Below are 21,740 nucleotides of genomic sequence, written 5' to 3'. Positions count from 1 at the left end.
TTGATCTCTTCCATATATTTTTTTTTTCCTTAAAATGCCATATGATCATTTGAAAGATAAAACATAGATTATTGTTATAGTTTAAGAAAACTATTTGTAATGCATGCATGCATGCAAAATTTGAAATAAAAAAGCATGTCTACGTTGAAAGTAAAAGTCAAAGGTAAGAAAATGTAGTGCGAAAAGAGAGGTGGTAGATGTGTGTTTGTGTTCCGAATTATGAGAAGTAATAATAGAATAGAAAAAGGAAAGGTGAATATGAGAATTAGAAAGCAATAAAAGTGAGAGTGGAGAAGGAGAGAGATAACTACAGAGAGAGAGAGAGAGAGAGAGAGAGAGAGAGAGAGAGAGAGAGAGAGAGAGAGAATGGTTTCGGAAAGGAGTGAGTTGGAGAAAGGTGGTGAGGAGGAGGAGGTGGAAGAGACATCTGTTGAGAAGGCATTTGAGGGGAAGGTGGTGCCACGATGGGAGAAGCAGATAACACTGAGAGCAATGGTGGTGAGTTTGGTGTTGGCAGTGTTGTTCACATTCATTGTCATGAAACTCAATTTAACAACAGGAATTATTCCGTCGTTAAACATATCGGCAGGGTTGTTAGGGTTCTTCTTTGTGAAGATATGGACGAGTCTGCTAACCAAAATGGGAATGCTCGTTCAGCCATTCACTCGTCAAGAGAATACTGTTATTCAGACATGTGTTGTCGCATCTTCTGGCATTGCTTTTAGTGGTACCACTCTTTTCTACACACTTTTTCTTTCACTGAATGAAATTCATGCTGCTATAACAAAGATAAATGTCACCTTCTTATTCCAATCAACCAATATCTTTCATATAGATGTCATTACTTGTCCTTTTGACACTATCTTTTCAAGTTGTCAAATAATCAAATGCACACAAAGTTTCTGCTATGAAGTTTACAAGATACCCTTATTTTTTCAGTTTGTTGGATTATAAAATAAATATGTAAAGTAGAGTTGTTTATTAGTCTTTTCATATCATTCAAAATCTTTTGAGTTGAAACGAGTTATCTATATTATGTTTATCATTGTACATGTTCTAGGCTTTACAAGTTACTAAAAATCCAAATCTTCATATCCAATTCTAATTATTTAAATTATATTACTTTAAGTTTGCTTTAATGCATTTGTCTCAAATCAAAACCTATATATTTTCTATTTTAAGTCTAATCATTTTATTAATTAGATTTGACTAAATATAGATTAGATAATTTTTTGGATTTTGAGAATTTAAAAGTTATGAAATGTTAGGTTTGTATGAAGGATTAGGTGAGGCCAAACAAGATTGTGTTGGGTTGGGTGCAGCTAATGCAAAGTCAAGTCGAGTTGGGTCTAATTCGTTCAAGATTGGGTCAAATCAAGCCTAGGATAAGTTAGACCAAGTCATGTCAAAGTCAAGTTTGCTAGGTCAAGCTAGACCTAGGTTAGGATAGATCAAGTCAGACCTAAGTGAGGTTGGTTCGGACCAAGTTCATCCTTAAGTTAGGTCAAACTTAAGTTAAGTTGGGATAGGCTAAACCTAGGTAAATTTAGGTCAGGTCGAATCCAAGTCAAGTTAGGTAGGACCAAAACCATGTACAATTGGTTAGGATGGTCCTAGGTCTGGTAGGGTTAAGTCGAACCCAATTATGACCAAGTTGAGTTGGGTCCAAGTAAGGCCTAGTGGGGTGGATCCAGGTAAGGTAGAGTAGGATGAGGTTTACATCAAGCCAAATTGGGACATGCCTACGTCAGGTAGAGTCAAGTCAAGCCAAAGTCGAACCAAGTTGGGTGGGCCCCAAATCAAGCCAAGTTGACAAGGTCAAGGTCAAGCCAATGTGAACCGGGTCAGACTAAGTCAACTTGGGTCAATATCAATTCAAGTTATCTCGAGTCCACTTCAAGTCGAATTAGCACGAGCTTAAGTTAGGTTGAGTCAGTCCACGTCTGGTCGACTTGGCCTCAACCCAAGTTGACCTTAGTAAGGGCAGGACTCACAACAAGTTGAGACCAAGTTAAGCCAAGTCAAGCAAGGCCTAGGTTGAGCCAAGATGGACCCAAGTTAGGCTGATTTGGGAAAGGCTCAAATCGAGCCGAGTCAGGTCGAGCGTAGCTCAGAACGAGTTAGTCTAGGTCCATGTCAGACCAAATCAACCTGGCTAAGTCAGCAAAAGCCCAAGTTAGGTCAAGTTGATCCAGTTCTACTTCCACATAAAGTCGAGTAAGGATGAGCCCACGTCGGATCAAGTTAGGTCGAGCCTTAGTTGAGCAAGGTCCAAGTTGGCGCAAGTAAGCCTAAGTCCATGTAAGACCGAGGCCTGCACCAAGCTCAATTCAAGTTGAATCTCTCACCTAGGTCAGGTTGGGTGCAAGTCAAGAAAGGTTAGGTGGACCAAAGTCATGAAAGGTTGGGTTTGGTTAAGTCAAGCCCAAGTCAACTAGGATCTAACTAGGCCCATGTAGTTTAGGTTTGGTCGGGTCCAAGTCAGGTTGAATTGGACTGAGTCTCTGGTCCAAGTCAAGTTGGAACTAAGTCAAGTCAAACCTGGTTAGTCTGGGCTCAAGTCAAGTGGGTCAAACTAGGTTTCAGTTCAAGTCAAGCTTAGTGAGCTCAAATCAAGTTCAAGTTAGGCTAGACCAAGCTAAGCCAACTCACACTGGATTTGATTAGGTCAAGCCCACATCAGGTTGGGTCTAGCTGCACTGATCCCAATTACGTAGAGTTTGGTCGGATCGCATCCAAGTTGGATCAATGCAATTCTAAATTTAAATTTAATTTGAAATTTTTTTGCAAACTCCATTAGATCTAAGTTAAATTAGATTGAAAAAATACTATTCACAGTGATTTAGTTAAAATGGATTTGGATTTCAGATTTAGTTTATTTTGTTGAATTTAGATTGGAGTTTAAACCATTATCACCCCTATTTTACATTGTTTGAGAAGTAATATACTACTGATATTATAGTCAATGCTTTAAGGGCTAACTGCAATTCTCATGGAATAAACCTTCTTTTCTGTTGACACTTCTTTGATTGGATTTGCTTGAACAGGTGGTTTTGGTAGCTATATCTTTGCAATGAGTTCAGAAATAGCAAACCAATCTCCTGAAGCTAACGGTCCACTGGATATTAAGAACCCAACTTTAGGATGGATGATAGCATTTGTTTCTGTTGTTAGCTTTTTGGGCCTCTTTTCAGTGGTTCCACTTAGGAAGGTACACTAATCTAAGGGCATCAACTAATGAACAACAGCAATTATTAATTATAACAAGCATCACTGCAAATGTAGGATAAGTTTATAATTTGAATGTCTAATTGTAAATTTTCTTTCATGGCATATAACTTTCTATGCATGAATCTTCTTATTTGTCAGTGCTTGTTGATTGAGTTTTATTTTCCTCTTTTGTTCTTAGATCATGATTGTAGACTTCAAGTTGATATATCCTAGTGGTACTGCAACAGCTCATCTTATCAACAGTTTCCATACAACAGAGGGTGCCAAACTAGCAAAGTGAGAATTCGGACCTTGTTATTGTAGAACCTTCTTTTTCTTTATTAATACATCTATAAGATGTTTTTAATTTCCTATTAACTCATTCCTTTTCTAGGAAACAAGTAAGTGTGCTGGGAAAGTTCTTTTCATTTAGCTTCTTGTGGGGTTTCTTCCAATGGTTTTACACTGCTAGTGATGATTGTGGCTTTAATAGCTTCCCTACATTTGGTCTTGAAGCCTATAGAAACAAGTACGTGACTACATATTTCTTATTAATGAAATAAAATAGGAAAAATGAACGCACTACTTGTGTTTTCTTTCTATGGATACTGATTTTTCCTCTTTCCATTAGAATGCTTTTATAGTTAACAATGACTGCAAGTTATTCAAAGTTGACTCAAAGAAATTCAAATGCTAACTTACCTTTCTTATTTTGATAATAAGCTAATCAAAAGTCTTGACATGAATTATCTGTAATGAAGATTTATACATGTGTTTTAGTTCTCAATCTATAAAATATTTATCTGCATAACAGGTTCTTCTTTGACTTTTCGACTACATATGTGGGTGTCGGGATGATATGTCCATACATAATCAATATATCCCTTTTGGTTGGTGGAATTCTATCTTGGGGCATCATGTGGCCTATCATTAATGCTAGAAAAGGAGATTGGTACTCTGCAGATCTCAAGTCAAGCAGCTTGCATGGCCTTCAAGGTTACAAAGTAAGTTTTTTTTTCAACATTTAAAAACATTAAAAGGTATGTTTCATTGTGATCAAACATTAGGTATATGGACAATATCACTTCAAGATATAGTATTCTGAACAATAAATTTAACTGAGATATAAATTTTTTTATGAACTTTTTTGTTAAATTGTTAGAGAATCAAAATGATTCTTTGATTAAACAAATCGCATTAATGAATAGTATAACATGCATTATTGCTTTGGCACAACATATGAATAACTTGGATGGAATGAACAAACGTAGTATCAATATGATACAACACAGTGTAATGCACTATTGTTCTGTGAATAATACTAATTGAGGAACATATTCGGGTTGATAAGTCTTGTTAATGTATTCTCTAAGTGCAGGTTTTCATAGCCATAGCAATGATTCTTGGTGACGGTTTATATAACTTTGTTAAGGTTCTTGGTCGCACTTTGATTGGTTTGTATAACGAATTCTTCAAAAAAAAGACAGAGGCATCATCCAATGATCCTGACTCATCTTCATCAGACTCATATGATGATAGGTGTAGGACTGACATGTTCCTCAGAGACCAAATTCCTGCTTGGTTTGCTATTACTGGCTATGTTGTTATTGCAATAATCTCTATAATCGTTGTTCCCATCATTTTCCATCAACTCAAGTGGTATTACATTGTTGTGATCTACGTGATTGCACCAGTACTGGCATTTTGTAATGCATATGGGTGTGGACTAACAGACTGGTCCCTTGCATCCACATATGGAAAGTTAGCAATCTTCACTATTGGTACATGGGCAGGGGCTTCCCACGGTGGCGTTATTGCTGGTTTGGCTGCATGTGGGGTCATGATGAATATTGTATCCACAGCCTCTGATCTAATGCAGGACTTCAAAACAGGTTACATGACAATGGCATCACCAAGGTCTATGTTTGTGAGCCAAGTTTTTGGAACTATCATGGGTTGTATTATATCTCCTTGTGTTTTCTGGCTTTTCTACAAGGCCTTTGGCAACCTTGGGGTTGCTGGCTCACCATACCCTGCTCCTTATGCTCTTGTTTATCGTAACATGGCAATACTGGGAGTAGATGGCCTCTCAGCTCTGCCACAATACTGTCTCATCTTTTGTTATGTATTCTTTGGAGTGGCAATAGTTATAAATCTTATACGAGATTTGGTTGGAAAAAAGTGGGCCAGATTTATCCCTGTTCCTATGGCTATGGCAGTACCTTTTTACATTGGAAGTTATTTTGCCATTGATATGTGTGTTGGCAGCTTGATCTTGTTTATTTGGCGGAAGCTTGACAAGGTTGGTGCTGATACATTTGGTTCAGCAGTAGCTTCTGGTTTGATTTGTGGGGATGGAATTTGGACGCTTCCTAGCTCGTTCTTAGCTTTGGCAGGAGTGAAGCCACCTATCTGCATGAAATTTTTGTCCAGAGCAGAAAATACAAAGGTGGATGGATATTTAGAATCTTGAGAAATACTGCATTGATTTTGTACCCTTTTTTTAAAGCACATTTTTTTTAAAGCTATACATTAGTTGTAGTACTTTTTTATTAAATGTTATCAGCTTGTTCAACTCTTTCTTGAGTTTAGATGTTAGTTGAATGTGTATGAATGGTACTTGATTTTATTTATTTCTTTTACGAAGGGTTACTATAACTACTGTATTTTCATCATAATTAGATCAATGTAGTAAGGTACATAGTGACACAGATTAAAACTGCACAGTACAAAAATCTGCCCGCCTTAATTAGTTCAAGACGTAAATGCACATTATTTAGAATTGGCACACTTTTAAGTTTCTAACTTGATGGGGACACCCGGCACGTATACAACAGCCTCACCAAGTTTTTGCATCATAGTCCAAGGTTCAACTCCTGTGACAGGACCCTCAAATGCATAAATGGGAAGATAGTGAAATTCTATCAAGGCCACAAATCAAATTTAGATAGAGAGCACTAACCAAATTCTTCCTTGAGCTTCCTTTTATGATGAGAGGTCAGATAAAAAATATCCCAGACGGCACCTCCTTTGGTAAATTCTTGGTAAAAGTAGAAGCAGGCACTTGAGAATTATGAGTTATTTGCAACAAAAAGAAACTACAAAAGGAGGAAAAGGAAGTATTTGGTCAGCCTCACCATTTTTATAAACAATGCTACCATTTGGTGGTGGTTTAGCAGATGCATGCTTACCGCAGGGCCCATCTTTTGCCATTTTTGACACTAGGGAAGACCCATTAAGAATTGAAAAATCATCTACTGCCCGCAATGAAATGTTTTCTTCTAATATTGATTTTCACTTCACAACAGAATTATTGTTCTGCAAAACCTTAAAAAGTTCACTTAGGTCTTTTGCAGCATATTTTTCTTTCAACGTCTCTATTTTGGTCAGATATTGAGAAGTGACGGTCACCTCTTCAGTATGTGTAGAAAACAATAAAATAAAATAAAAAATCAGATATGTGCAAAAACTGGAATTTAATCTTCTATAAGAAACTGATAATTAAGATAAATTATTTAAATCACTCACAAAAAAGACGCATACTTAACAACAAAATCTACTATACATCCTACTACCACTATCAACGAATATTAGTGGCAAAAAGCATCTAATGTTCAGCAGGTCATTGAGGTAATTCAAGCGAAATTCACCATGGAACATTCTATGTTTCTTACAAGGTTTTTGGACCTATAGTGGTTGATTTTGATTGAAGCCTCCAAACACTGTTTAATTCATCTGGAGTGTTTGGGACCTGTTATTGTATTATACGGTTACCTCCAGGTGATTTTTCCACATTCCACAGTTAACTTCTTCCAATGTCTTTAAGTTCCCATTTATCATCTTTCTATCACTATTTGGTTTGGTTGTAAATAAACATATCAATTAATTCATTGGGTCATATACATCAATAATGTCTTTGTAGTGTTATCCTAATAGAAATGTTCGTGTTGCTATGTAATTTCTCCAGCAATGTTTAGGATGTACAGTGTATAGAGTCCATTGCAAATTTATGTTCTGTTACATCTGTTTTATAAAGTGAATCACTATTTTAATCCTTCAAATTGAAATGGTCATTGAATTGAACTGTCAGGATTGCATAAAACACAAGGATTTGTATTCTTTATGGTTTCTGTACGAAAGCTTCTGTGGTAAGCAGGGAACCATTGTTTAGCATCTTTAAATGTAATAAAGACTAAAAGTCAGCTATAATTGCACAGAAAATTTTCAGAACAAGCTGAAACAAAGTAACAAGATGGACTTAACCTATGCTTAAAGTCTCACCCATCCAGCCATCTAGTTCAGCAGAGAATAGAGCTTCTATTCTAATTAATTAGGATGTTTTCCTATATACCATTCTGCTTCAACCAAGCAAAAATCAAAGTTGCTATCCATGTATTGTGGATGCTTGTATTCCAAAAGCAACACACAAGAAAATTAAGGAACCCTAGACATGGAAAAACAAATAAACAAGACACCTTAATCAAGATGGTGACAAATCATGTCTTTGCTGGTTTTCCTCTTGTCTATCCTCATTGCAGCTGCTTGAATCCTGCAACTTCGAATTAACAGCTGGCAGACCCCGACGTCCTAAAACAACAAGATCAAGTAGTCGTCTTCTTGCATCATAGACAGGATTTGGTTCTACCAAACACCCTCTTTCATAAGCTTCCCTCAGGAAAACAGTATGTCTTTTACCCTTGGTTGACAAATAAAAGATCCCTGGGTGGTCCAAGAAAAGATCCCTTATATTTAAATCAATCCCAAACCATTTCCTAAACTGGCTGATCTTCTCAACTTCCACCATCTTCTCCACTGTCAAACTCAAGAACTCATGAACAATCGACACTGCTCGCTTCTCCATGGCCATCATTCCAGCCTTAGACTTCTTCTTCTCACCCGGCACTTCATAAGGCCCCACATATGGCAACCTCTGCCACTCCTTCACCTTGGCCTTGAAATTCTTGCTCAACCTCATCCCCGGGGGATACCCCTGTTTGAAACTGAACTGCATTTCCATCCTATCAACACTGCAGTCCTCTTTGCAGCACTCTACAACCCTCCAATCCTCAACAGCCGCCCTAATGCCATTGCTGGAAACACTATCAACCAGCTTCAACAAATGAGTATTCTGTTCATGCCCATCGCACAGCTGAAAAACACCAGAATTAGCAGATATAACAGAGTCCTCGAAATCATCGGGCAGCCCAAGCTCCTTCCAAACCTTAAAGACAGCTCTAAGAGGTACCATTCTGGATGCTGACATGGACAGTATCCGAACAAGTCTTTCAACAACAACAGGCAAAGAAGCATTGATGGCCACCGCTTCCTGGCGTGTAACACCGAGAGCAGCGTCAGTTAACTTGCAAAAGGGCTTTAACTTGGAATGATCATAGTAAATGTGGAAGATGTGAGGAAACTTGCGAAGGAAGGCAATGGGCCCGCGGTTTAGGTGGAGCTTCTGGGAGAGCTTGGAGAGGAAATCAATGGAGACTGATGGATTCCTTGGGTTTGCAAGGATGAGGTCTTGAATGGAAATGACCTTGAGAAGGTTCTTGTAGTTGTCCATGAGTTTCTCAAACGTGGGGTCTCGAAATCTCGATGCTACATACTGAGCAGACGTTGTTTTGGATCGAACACACATGGAAAAACGAGTTGGGTGTTCCATTATGCCCACAAACTTCACACCCATTAGTGTCAACAACCCTTTTTTTATGCAAACTCGGTTAGACATTTCGTCGAACAGCTGAGACTCAATTATTAATCAGACAGAAGGTAGATTTCAGAACATAGAATTTTTTTCCCGCTTTTAATCAGAGGCCCGATTTTCCATCCAACATATGGAGTCGGTGACAATGTACGGCGAGGATACGAAGGTTGTTCTGCAAAAGTTGCTACCTTTGATGTCGGAGAGTCTGCGTCTCGGTTGAACAAAACAAGTCCAACACTACTTTTTTATGTGATACATCGTGTAGGCATAAAATTTCATATATAATAATTTAATTATACATCTAAAATTATTTTAATAAATTATATTAGCATTTAACTTTGTTTAAACTTAAAGAAATAACATATTTGTAGGAACAATAATTAATGGAATATAATAAAGTTTAATAGAAAATAGTTGTTACAATTTAAATAACGATTTATTTAAATTTGAATAGAATAATAATAATTTTAAAAATTGTAAAATCTTAAAAAATGTAATTTCCCCTTTAGAAGTTGTGTGGAAAAATGACTTGGGGGGAAATATAAAAGACGAGTTAATATAATTGTAAACTCTTTGTGTTTAATTATTGAAAAATGTAAGAGATTTAATTTTAAATAAATTTTTACTTTAATTATAAAAATATGAATAACTTGTTAACGATTACATAGAACGGTGGTGGCCAAATAGAACCGAATATGATCATGCGGAAATAAAGTAAAGTAATGGAAATCCCTAAAAACTAATGAACTATTTGCTAATTGTGTTTTTATTAGTTTATTTTCAAGATAATATATATTGTAAAAATGTTAATATAATTGTAAACTCTTTGTGTTTAATTATTGAAAAATGAAATAGAAATTAATTTTAAAGACAAAAAATAATTAATTGTTATAGTAATTAAATTAGAAACCATTTTAGAGAATAACAAACATTTTGATTTTTAAATTAGTTTTTATTATTATTAAATGGTTTCTAAATTAGTATATAAATAATTGATAGTTAAAACATTGGTAGTTAATTAGATACCTTTAACAATAATAGAAACTAATTTAAAAACAAAAAAAAATAGTTTCTAAAATAATTTCTAATTTAGTCACTATAACAACTAATTATTTATTTTTTCTAAAATTAGTTTCTATTTCATGATTTTGTTGTAGTGTTATGTTGTATAATTAAAAATTTCTTGAGACTTTGTTTCCTTGTTATTTTAGTTATAATTAATTAATCTTACATCCTATTAATTATAATTAAAAATATATATCCCATAACCAGTGATAAAACATCTTGAAGCTACCAAAATATTGATTATCAGAAATATTAGTTACTTTTTTAATAAAATCTCAATAATATTAATTAAATAAATGTTTTATCATCACCTAAAAAAGAAATGTTGACAGTGATTTCATGTTAAAATTATAATAATTAATTAAAAATGGTATTTTATCTTATAATTCACTTTATATACATGTATACAACAGATCCCAGAAACAAAAAGAAATAAACAATGTAATTCTCTTTTCATGGTTTAGTTGGAGAGCAGCAATGAATAATTATGGAAATAAAGATCATATGAAATAAGATGCTGGCTAATTGTGATTAATTAAGCATAAGAACCAGATAATAATGCATGCTGATTTGTGAGTAAGGAATAGTGGTTGAATAAATAGAATCAAATTACAAGAACTGTACTTCAATTCTGAAAGTGCTGATGGAGAGAAAAACCACATCTGATCCTCAAACCCTTATGAAAAATATCAATCAAACAAACGACAAAAAAGATGAAAAGAACATAAAATAAATATATGGCACATGCACTATACTAATCAAGAGTAATATGCACTAGTGAATTCATAGCCTAAACCTGAACTTACAATCACTGCTTGAAATGCTAATATCATTATTAGCACCAAGATTATCCACCAAAAGCTTGCACCTAACCCTGAACTTGATTTTGAAGAGCTTCAACTTACCAAGCTTAACCCTCACAGGTTGATTAACCTTAAGATCAAGGGGAATATTGTTGGTCTGTTGCAGCTGCTCCTGAATTCTACTCATTAGGGCACTTGCATCTTGTGCTTCACCTGTTAGAGACAGATCAAGCACTGTGGTGTTCCTGTGACCCTGGTAGAACTTTGGCAAAGACCCTTCACACAATTGTGTGTCCATGTACAAAGCACTTATGTGGCTTCCACCCTCATAGTATATCCCAATCTTCTTGTTTGGATTTGTTGCAGTGATCGCCACATTGAAGGTTGCTGAGAGAGTGTTGCTGTCAGAAACACTGAACTGGCTTATCCTCAGTTGGTCCACTGAGTATTTGGGCAGCTTTGGCCTAAACACAAGGTATATGATCCCTACTGTGATGCCAATAGCAACGATCAAAATCAGCAATATGCTAAGTGTCCAACACAAAAACCTGCAGCAACAGCTTCTTCTCTTTGGTGGCTTGGAATGCATCGCAGGAAAGGTCCGTTTAGGAAAAACCCTATCAGATTTATAACTGTTTCCAGGCACCAAAGGTCTGTGTGGTGCCTCCACATCATGAACAGGATGAATTCTTTGGTGTTCTGCCATCATTTTGTTGCTGTCAAAATAGCAATCAGAATCTATAATATATCATATATTATACAAAATTTATCACTGCAAAAGTTTTGTAGACACCAGACAAAGCTTCTAGCTCTTGATGATTTTCCTTCTTCTTCTCTTTGTTGGTTAACTTCTGTATGTATATTTAATATATAGGTTACTGAATATTGAAAAGGGTGTGTGGAGAAAGAGGGTGGGAAGATGAACGCGTTGAGGAGCAGGTAATGACAAATGAGCAGATTGAAGCTTCCTATTAATGTTTGACTTGAAATGTTAAAACTTGAAAGAGTCACTCTCTGGTTTATTTATGTCTGCAGAATTATCAATCAAATGGGGCGATTATTCAACCTTGTGTCTTTATAATGCTGACGCAAATCGAACAACTTTTGTGATTTTAAGCATTTTTAGCTACCAAATCAAAGTTCTTTCATAAAATGTTCACACAACAGGTATATATAAATAAGGTTAGTTGCTGCATAAAACAATTATCCATTTGGGATCTTATGCAAAAAGTCATGAACCAGTGTTTATAAGAAAATGCTATATGATGAAGTAAAATATAATAAACCATGTTGTATAAACTATATTTCTTTTACTTATGGTAATGACAGAAGATATATTCTTTAACAGTGGCATGTATCTTACCATGTAATACTGTTTCTGATTCGATAAAATAAATAAAAATGTTACTGTCATTTAAAAAAACAAAACTCATATATTTCTTCATTGGTAATATACTCTGTTTTTTCTTTTTAATCATATAGATTTTCAACACAATTTTTAAATGTTGTCAATTCTAGTTTTGTCTCACAATTGGAAAAAGGAAAATATTAAGTGAAGGAAATTGCCAATGTTATAAACCATTGAAATCGTGCACACAAACTGTTCCACAGTTTCAAACTCAACGTCACAATGTTTGACGATATAACCCCTGGTTTGAATCTGTATAAACTCTTAACAGTACATAATCATTTACAAACTATGCTCTGAAATTATATAATTATACTATTGGTCTAAAAAGATGAGTGTGTATTAAGAAGTGACTTTTAAATTTAATTTAAATTTATAAAATAAGGTTTATACTTAATTATATATTATAAAATACTTTATTTTTTAATTTAAATGAAGTAATGAATTAGAAAGTATAAATTATGCCACTATGACAAATTGTGTGAGTCTCTAATTATATAATAAAATTGTAAAAAGCATATTTTATGTAAACAAATGGTTGATATTGAGTGGATGCTTTTTTCAGCCGCATATAACGCGTTCCAAAGTCAAAGTCAAAGCTCTTCACGTTTCATTGTTACATTTAGTAAAAGAAATAAAAATAATTAACCAACATGTGTGTCAATTTAATTTTGAATATAAAATTCAATTTCCACTCACCTAATAGTCTTATCTAAATTGTTATATTTTAAATATTATTTGTTTTAAAGTTTAGTGATTTTGAAAAAAAAATATGGATTTAAGTAGTTTTCGGAAATAGTCAGCTATTACTTTTTCGTTTGGTTCTTTTCTGACCATTTCTTCTTCTACTATTACTAAAATTTTGGTCAATTCACTGAAAATGAAGTTTAATTATACACTATTTGTGTGTGGGCTGACCAATTCGTCAAACTTTACTGGATTCGGCTTCACCAAGCCCAATGGATTAAAATCTAGCCCAACTAACTTTGGGGCCGAGACCTATTCTTCTTCGGCAGTTTCTTCCTGCACCCCTACATTTTTCTTCCTGCACCCCCACAATTTTGTAAATTCCAAAACTGACCTTCACCTATTATTTGAATTCGGTATCTGAGAGTATGCTATGGATTCATCAATCCGGAAGTAAATCATGTTGCTTTCTGGATGAGAGAGTGTTCCAAAAGCAAAATTTGCATAAATTGTTGATTTTCGGATTGTTGAATTCAAAAGCCTAATTTCTATTACGAATTAGTGGATCTGGAATGATTTTTTTCAATTATGGATTTCTGAATCTGGAATGCATATTTTGAATTACGGATTGGAGGATCCGAAATGGTTTTTTTAATTATGAATGTTTTGCATTTTTTTATTTTGGATTAACACTATCATTCATATACTACCGAAAGCACCAATCCGAGAGATTACCATACGCACCAATCCAAAATTTTACCGGAAACGCTAATCTGAAAATTTACCGGATTTCATAATTCAGAATAAAAAAAAATATATAGAGAGAGAGATAGTTTTGTGTTTGCGTAACCTTGTGAGGGTGCAGGAAGAAAAATATGTAAGGGTGGAGGAAGAAACGACCTCTTCTTCATGCTTTAAATTTTCAAAATTACCTTTATTCTCTGGATAAGAAAATCTGGAATAATAAATATAATTCAAAACTAAAAAATTATTTTGGAAAAAAAATCTGAAATACAAAATTGAAAATATATTCTGATCGGAAAATTAAAATCTAAAATATTTCTTGATAAGAAGTTCTTGAAGTAATTTTTATTTACATTTTTCAAAACAAAATAAGGTGCTTTATTTAAATTCTATTTCAATATTACACTAGGATTGCACCACAAATTTCCAGTTACTGTTTCTGATATTAAACGCAACACATCACCTAAACACCACCACTCACTCCAACAATGGCGTCGTGGTGGTGCTCTTCTCCCTCCCCCACCCTCGCCGTCGCCACCACCACCACCACCGCCCGCCGCTACTCCATCACTTCCCAATTTGACATCCGAACCCTCAGATTCCCCCCTTCTTCCTTTACTCGTTCCACCGCCGCTCCACCTTATCTCCGATTTAGAGTTCCATGCTCCAACAAAACAGCCTTGCCGGATTCTCCGGCGCCGCCTCCGGACTCCGTGGATTGCGTGGGAACGGGACAAGACGTGGAGTGCCTCGTGAACACGGAAAAGACAGAATTGGAGCCACTTTCATCGTCATCGTCGATTCCGTGTCTCGCAGAAGCGCTGTGGGAATGGACGGTGTTGGTTTCACCGTTCTTCTTCTGGGGCACGGCCATGGTGGCGATGAAGGAAGTGCTTCCGAAATGTGGACCGTTCTTCGTTTCCGCTTTTCGCCTCATTCCGGCGGGGTTTCTTCTCGTGGGTTTCGCGGCTTCGAAAGGAAAGTCTCTTCCTTCTGGCTTCAACGCTTGGCTTTCCATCACACTATTTGCTCTCGTTGATGCCACTTGCTTTCAGGTCCTTCTTCTTCGCATTTCACTTGCATGTATGTTTTATCTTAATAAAATACAATGCTTATAGGTTGAAGTTTGATCAACTGATTGTGACAGGGTTTTCTCGCAGAAGGGTTGCAGAGGACTTCAGCTGGTTTAGGAAGCGTATGTTGCCACTTAATTTCTTAATCAATTTTACCGCGCATTATTATGCATTCAAATTAACTCTGCAGTGGACAAACTACATCATAAGTACATTTAAAAGAATGAAAGAAAAATGAATTTTTTATAAGTTTAATTTAGTTTATGTATCTACTAGTTTTTTTGTGATAACTTATCTACAAGCCAAATTTTGTTTATGTATGAGTTATATTTAAAATTTATGTCATGTTAGTTTCTTTAAATAGTGATTGTTTATCTATGTTTAGCTAGTATTAGTTTATGAACAAACTTATTTAAGTTTTTTCATATAATACTTATTGAGAAGATTTTCCTAAATCTTATTAGTACATTTACTTTTTATACAATGCTTCCTTTATAAAATACTGTACTAGAAAATGTTATAAGCATAATACTCCAACAATGTGAAGGTTTGCTAACTTTGTTATTATAATACCATAGTTATGCAGGAGAAGTTTGTTCATTTTTATAATAATTATTTAAAAAGATAATCCTAATGTAATTAACCGATGTGTTAACAATATAACTATTTTTACTATTGTTAATGTCTGGTGGGTTTAACAATATAAATATCTTTAATTAGTTTTGATAAATTCTCAGTATAAAGTTTAGTTCTATCAATCAATTAGAATTCACTTTAAATATATTTCTTCTAAATAGTTATTATAGAAAGTTAATAATTTTGTGATCATACATGACAATTCATGTAATTTTCTTTTTTGCATAGTAATTGCATTCTATACAAATTATATTATTATTTTAATAGAGTGAATTTTATATTGATTCAAATTCTACTTTCAAATTCTGACAGCGACAGCCATTATTGTTGCATGCTTTTTATTATCTACCATGGGTGATATTGCAGGTTATAATTGATTCACAACCTTTGACTGTGGCTGTACTTGCGGCTTTGTTATTTGGGGAGTCAATCGGAGTTGTTGGAGCTGCTGGGCTTGTACTTGGTGTCATTGGACTTGTACTACTCGAGGTAATATTTGATTCCGGATTTAGTTTTAAGCAAACATCACTAGTTATTATCGTACCCTTTAAAGCAGAACACAAAATTAACTGTTGAATTCTTGTATATTTGATTTAGAATGATGTTAAGGATACGTTTTGAAGTTGTTACCATCATCCAAAAGTTTTATGCAATTACCTATTTACTCTTTATTACTTCGAAATATACAATTTTTTGTGAGCCTGTCAAATGCTGTCGACATATTATTAGTAATGCAAGCACTGGTAATTTTGTTGCAGCTACCCGCCCTATCATTTGATGAAAGCAACTTCTCTTTGTGGGGAAGTGGTGAGTGGTGGATGCTTCTTGCAGCTCAGAGTATGGCAGTTGGCACAGTCATGGTCCGGTGGGTCTCCAAGTACTCTGATTCTGTCATGGCAACTGGATGGGTGTGCTTCAAATCCCTTTTGACTGTAGAGTGTTTGATATCTTTATGTTGATTTGATTAACATTGTTAAATACCTATGGCACTTAACTAAATAATCGTGTTTGTTTTAATGTGTCATATTGCCTCTTTGCATTGTCAGTTTTAAAACCAGACATGGCAAGTTTGCCAAACCAAAAATTTGGATATGCTTCTACTTTATGGTTCACTATTATTGTTGCAGCACAATTTATTTCTGCAGATGTCTCTAGAAATATTGTATATCTTAATAGTAAGTTTGTATGTGATACTAGTGAAATGGAGTGTATTGTGTTCTTGTATTCATATCTTATTTGATTATTTCAGAAAAAAAAATGTTGTCTGAGTAAAAAATAGGAAAAGACAAGCAAAATGGAGGACGCTATATCACATATGATGTTATGGTTATAAGCTTATAGGTCAAAACTGTACCCTTTTCTATTGCAGCATATGATTATTGGTGGTCTCCCACTTCTGCTATTCTCAGTTCTTAACAATGACCCTGCGGTGAGTGGGAGTCTCAAAGAGTACAGTTCAACTGATATATTGGCACTCCTATATACATCTGTTTTTGGAAGTGCTGTCAGCTATGGCGTGTTCTTTTACAGTGCAACTAAAGGTCTATATTTCTCCCCGTATATTTTTTTCTCTTCATCAATGAATTTCCTTTTATGGTCACTGAGAATTCCAGATTCCATGTTAAATCCGAAATGGTTAATTTATTCTTCAATATTGTAATCACTGTTATTGATGCATCTTTAGCTATAACTCGTAGGCATACGGCTTTGAAGATTCTTCTTTTTGTTTTTCAAAATCTATATTGATCCCTAAGAAATAGACCACCATATGATATTGCATTTGTGACTGCAGGTAGCTTGACCAAGCTCAGTTCACTCACCTTTTTAACTCCAATGTTTGCTTCAATTTTTGGGTAAGGCTGCCTCACAGTGGGAAAGAGCCATAGGATTTTCAATTACTTTCAGATTTCTACTAGGAATGTCATTAAGGAGAAAAAAAAGTAACCCTCTCTACATTTAAAGTTTTGGAAATTCAATGACATTCTTTCATAATATCTTGAAGTTCTTCTTGCTTTTTTGGTACTAGTATTTTCTCTTTCATTTTTAAGGTTTTCATTTCTTTTTGAGGACCTTTGAGTATGACTTACATTTTGCTTTGGTATTTCAGGTTTCTCTATCTTGGTGAGACCTTCTCTCCTGTACAACTTGTTGGGGCCTTGATCACTGTGGTTGGAATATACATGGTTAACTTCAAAAGCATTGCTGAATGAACTTCCATTTTTGCCTGGTTCTTTCAACCTTATCCAATGGTAAAAAATTGCTCGGGGAATTAGATGTTTCCATGAACTCAAATTGGGAACGCTAGAAGCGAGTTTGGTCGTGAGGAGAAAGTTGGTGATAAACGAGTTTCAGCCTTTGTAACCATGCTTTGTGGTGTAAATAAAGTTTTGTTTTGTTAGTTAAATTAGGCTCGAGCCTCTTCCTAAGGCAACATATACCAAAAATTTGGAAGTTACTTGGGCAAAACACAAGCCTTGTCGGAATAAATTATTTCCGGAAAGGTTCTTTTGTTGTATAAGATGTTATGGACTCAATAGAATGTATATATTATTATGACCAGTAGTATATGGCAAGGTTGATGTATAGTGAATCTGTTACAAAAGAAATTATATTGATATGACAAGTTTGGTATGTTTTGAGTCTGTTATGAAAGAAATATATTGATTTCAGTCCCTGCATTTAAGGAGCTTAATCAAATTATAACTTCTAGTTTATGCATCAGTTGTAGAGTACTCGATCAATTAAAATGTGAACCGTCTGAGAGTATTATTAACTAAAGATTCAGAACTTATTAATTATATGATTCAGCTGCAGTAATCTAAATCAACAACTATATATAGCAATGCAGGAAACAGGTTAACTTCTACACTAAAAGGGAGAAAAGCTATACCAGCCAAATTCAATTGCAACAAACTGTTGACTAGTCTCCCGGAATTTTAAATTGTACAACACTGCAAAATCGAAATAAACTGTTTATTAATTTATTTAATGTAACAGCTCTTGTTTCCATTTTTATTTGGAAATTGTAAGATATCATTGCCGTGACCATTGTTAAGTATCTGTTATACGGTTCCAGTTGTAGAAATAAAGAGTATATGGTTCCAATTTGAGACAAGTTAAAATATTGACCTTAATTAAATGAGAAGTGGCCGCAAAGTGTGCAACCACAAACATTAGAAATGTTTAAACTCAAGAAGTCTAACATACAAGATGAAGGGAATATCTTTCAACACAATCTATGTGGGTGCAGATGCTGTGACAATAGGTATGGTGTGAAGTACTTTATTGGCACCAAGCCTTCCACGTCCTATCCCACTCCCATGCTGATGATCACACTCCCTCCCGTTGCTGTTCAACTTCTTCCTGGCTCCATCCACATCACATCCTGTTTCAGATGACACACTCCCTTCCAAGCCTAATGGACTTTTCTGACCTTCCTCTCTGGAGTAGTTCAATCTTGAAGTCCAGCAATCTCTTGATTCAACAGAGCTGGGCTCCCATGAAGAAGAAGAAATCCCCCACTGCTGTTGACCATTACCGACAGTGAAACTGTTGCTTCCTGAAGACTCTTGGTCTTCCATGTCCACCCCACCGACTGAACCACCCCTATTCACTGTCACATACTTATGCAAGCTTGATTCCAACACATCATCATCATTGAATACTAACATAGATTCCACAACTGGGTCCTCAGCATCTGGCTCCCTCTTCCCATAATCATTGGCAGTCAATGGAACATTGTAGTCATTCCTACTACACTGAAAAGTTGGTGGACTTCTCCTGTCCTCTGCACCACCGAAATTTAAGTTGGTGTTAGAGTTGAGTTCAGCAACAGCTTCGAGGATAGAGCAAGCCTTGGTGACACAAGCTGGGAGAGAAACAGGTGGAGTGCTCTTCTGATGGAAGTTCTGGATATCTTCAAGGAGCAGTGAAGCGTAGGACTGAGGAGGATTCAATAGAGCTTCAGGGTTGAGGTCTAAGTCCTGGGATCGCCTTGAAGATCTGCTTCTTGTTAATTTATGGGGTTTTAGGTTGTCCAACCCTGGTGGTACCATTGTTTTCACCACAGCATTATCAGTAATTAAAGACTGCACTTTGATATCTCCCTCGGGTTGCACCTTTGTATTGTAAGTTACAGTCATGCCCTTGTCCAATGCAGTTCTGCTGCTATTTGTTCTCTGCAATGAGGATAAACATCATTACATATAACTTACATTAATCACACCAACAAGTTTAATCCATTTCTAAACATGAAAGGTGAAATGTCGAAAGGTCGAATCTCCAATGCTGATAAATTCTGAACCAAATATTAAAGAGTTAATAGTACCTGAATAGCCTCTGTTTCAAATTCCTTTTTGGGTCTGTTTTGAACCCTGCTGCTGTTATTGTTGGCTGTTGAATGTGGAAAAGCAAGGGAGTTAGGTTCAATCTCACTCAATGGATTTCTTTTGTAAGGTGATTGTTCTGCTTTCCTTGAAGAGCTACGGCTAAGGGATGGGGGCGGCTGATTCTCGTTGAATGCTTTATTAGCATTTGCTGCATTCCCATTTGCTCTTGCAGGAGACTGAGAACGCGGTGAAGCAGCACCAACATTTCTCTTCACTGTTATCCTCTTGATGCCAGTGGTTGCTGCAGATTCCCCACCACCACCATTATTGTTACTCTTATCCATCACTAGTGATGAAACAGTGGCAGGCACTGAAACCATTTTCCCAGGCCTAGAACTAGTGTTGCTATTGTTTCTTGCGTTGGCAGATGTGTTCTCTGATGACCTTCTTCCAGGAGATCTGCTAACTCTCCTCTCTCTACTGCTTGACCGTTGTTGCTGGTCTCTTTCCCTGCTTGGTGTTCTTCTTCTCCTTTCCTGAGAAGAAGGCCTCGGACTAGGTGACTGGCGGTGTCGCAGCCGGTGTTGGTGCCTTTCATCCTCACACAAATCACTGTTGCTTTCATTGGCATTGGCCTTCTTGGAGTCCTCATCGTTGGAAATGGTGTCATTGTCACAATGGTCAAAATCATAACTTCTCTTTGAACCTGAGTACTTTCTTCTGTGTTCACCAGAAGCAGCAACAGCATTACCTGAAGAGCTTCTGCTGAGTCTCCCACACTGTATGAGAATTGCATCCACCTCCTCTTTGGTGCAGCTTGAAGTCCTCACAGCTACAACACCCATGTTTGTTGCTGCTGGTTGTGCGGCTATGTCACCCATTGATTCAGTGGTGACATTCTGCTGAGTTGTGCAAGGTGGCGACTTGGAATTTCTTTCTCTATCATCATGGCTCTTCCTGTGCTTTATGATGAATATCTCCTTTTTCACATGTCCCTCAACTTCTGGCACTGCCTCATGTTTCTCTTCCACTTTCTTAGAATTCTCCTTCTTCAGTTTCACCTCTGGGTCAGTTTCCAGTTTGGGTTTGGAAACATTGACACCAATAAGAGAAGGATTCTTCAGCTCAGCAACTGCGGAAGCTGACTTGGTCGCAGCAAGAGGGGAAGAGGTAGAAGTAGAAGACCCTTTTTTCTTACTCAAACATGCACCCATGGAATTTTGACAGACAGAACTAGTGAAGAAAAAATGCAAAGTAAAAATGGTGTTAGGAATTACACTTAGAAGAATAGGAGCAAGGAGGAAGGGGAATGCGAAAGAATCTTTTTTTTGAAAAAAAGATTGTGGCCTTTTTATCAATGACAGTGAAAGCGAGAACATTCAAAATTTGAAATACAGAGCGGGCTGGAATTTTGCCACAGATCCATAGAAGGGTCAAGTTGTGTTGTCTGACACAGGCGACCCCACAAAGTCACTAACTTCAAATTCATAATGTTTTTCTAACCATGGAAGTATATACCACGCAGTAACAAATATTAAATACTACTTTGCTTCCACTTCTTACTCTGTCAGCATTCAAATTTGTACAGCTGGGAATTTGTATAACGGTTATATATTTCATTTGGATCCACAAAAAATAACCGGTGTTATATATTATTTTGGCTAACGAACCCATCAAACGGCTATACTTTTTAATTTTTGTTATGAACCAGAATGTTACACCAACTTTACCAACAAATCTAGTAATTGCCTTTACCAACCAGTCAACTGCATGGTGTAAAGAATAGTCAAACCTCAAATTATGAAAATCGTGAAAAACACTGACATTAGCCAAAGGTCTACCTACTCCCAACGAATAGCCCTCCATCATACGCTTCACTACAGGATTTGACAGTTGCCACTCATTTGCATAACTTATGTCTGGTTGCTTTTACTTCTATTTTTTCATGAACTAAAACTAAAACAAGTCATTTTATTTGTACTTCTTGTCTAAGCTTAAGATAAAACTTTTCCAAACAAATAACTTATCTTCAACTTCACGCCAATTTTTTTAAGCAAAAACTATTTCGTGGAGCTTTCA

At 35.9% G+C, this 21,740-nt stretch overlaps 5 protein-coding genes across 6 annotated transcripts; 2 read left to right on the top strand and 3 right to left on the bottom strand.

Annotated features, from left to right (window-relative positions):
- Nucleotides 1-314: 314 nt before the first annotated feature.
- LOC137831611 (probable metal-nicotianamine transporter YSL7) lies at nt 315-5,839 on the top strand. The gene is made up of 6 exons (XM_068639358.1): nt 315-727; nt 3,048-3,211; nt 3,410-3,507; nt 3,605-3,739; nt 4,025-4,214; nt 4,589-5,839. The coding sequence occupies exons 1-6, from the start codon at nt 367-369 to the stop codon at nt 5,681-5,683; spliced, it is 2,043 nt and encodes a 680-aa protein (XP_068495459.1). The 5' UTR covers nt 315-366; the 3' UTR covers nt 5,684-5,839.
- Nucleotides 5,840-5,867: 28 nt separating this feature from the next.
- Nucleotides 5,868-9,171, bottom strand: LOC137831610 (protein ROOT PRIMORDIUM DEFECTIVE 1). Of its 2 annotated transcripts, none has more exons than XM_068639357.1 (4): nt 7,686-9,171; nt 6,402-6,528; nt 6,173-6,308; nt 5,868-6,086 (listed from the first exon to the last, which is right to left on the bottom strand). In XM_068639357.1, exon 1 carries the CDS (start codon nt 8,939-8,941, stop codon nt 7,691-7,693), a length of 1,251 nt encoding a protein of 416 aa, XP_068495458.1. In that variant the 5' UTR covers nt 8,942-9,171; the 3' UTR covers nt 5,868-6,086; nt 6,173-6,308; nt 6,402-6,528; nt 7,686-7,690. The 2 variants fall into 2 exon arrangements, with proteins under 2 accessions (XP_068495458.1, XP_068495457.1); XM_068639356.1 differs by having other exon boundaries at nt 5,877-6,086; nt 6,402-6,623; nt 7,686-9,152.
- A 1,380-nt stretch (nt 9,172-10,551) lies between these two features.
- Nucleotides 10,552-11,708, bottom strand: LOC137831609 (NDR1/HIN1-like protein 6). Its single transcript, XM_068639355.1, has 2 exons — nt 11,579-11,708; nt 10,552-11,501 (listed from the first exon to the last, which is right to left on the bottom strand). Exon 2 carries the CDS (start codon nt 11,492-11,494, stop codon nt 10,766-10,768), a length of 729 nt encoding a protein of 242 aa, XP_068495456.1. The 5' UTR covers nt 11,495-11,501; nt 11,579-11,708; the 3' UTR covers nt 10,552-10,765.
- Nucleotides 11,709-13,933: 2,225 nt separating this feature from the next.
- Nucleotides 13,934-17,964, top strand: LOC137831608 (WAT1-related protein At3g02690, chloroplastic). The gene is made up of 7 exons (XM_068639354.1): nt 13,934-14,679; nt 14,772-14,819; nt 15,700-15,822; nt 16,092-16,241; nt 16,703-16,874; nt 17,126-17,186; nt 17,441-17,964. Exons 1-7 carry the CDS (start codon nt 14,113-14,115, stop codon nt 17,541-17,543), a joined length of 1,224 nt encoding a protein of 407 aa, XP_068495455.1. The 5' UTR covers nt 13,934-14,112; the 3' UTR covers nt 17,544-17,964.
- Nucleotides 17,965-18,438: 474 nt separating this feature from the next.
- Nucleotides 18,439-21,215, bottom strand: LOC137831606 (uncharacterized protein At1g65710-like). The gene is made up of 2 exons (XM_068639350.1): nt 19,661-21,215; nt 18,439-19,511 (listed from the first exon to the last, which is right to left on the bottom strand). Exons 1-2 carry the CDS (start codon nt 21,038-21,040, stop codon nt 18,570-18,572), a joined length of 2,322 nt encoding a protein of 773 aa, XP_068495451.1. The 5' UTR covers nt 21,041-21,215; the 3' UTR covers nt 18,439-18,569.
- Between the last annotated feature and the right edge of the window lie 525 nt (nt 21,216-21,740).

Source organism: Phaseolus vulgaris, chromosome 6, assembly GCF_000499845.2.
Source record: "Phaseolus vulgaris cultivar G19833 chromosome 6, P. vulgaris v2.0, whole genome shotgun sequence".
Classification (NCBI taxonomy): Eukaryota; Viridiplantae; Streptophyta; class Magnoliopsida; order Fabales; family Fabaceae; genus Phaseolus; species Phaseolus vulgaris.
This window is presented reverse-complemented; position numbering and strand designations above follow the sequence as displayed.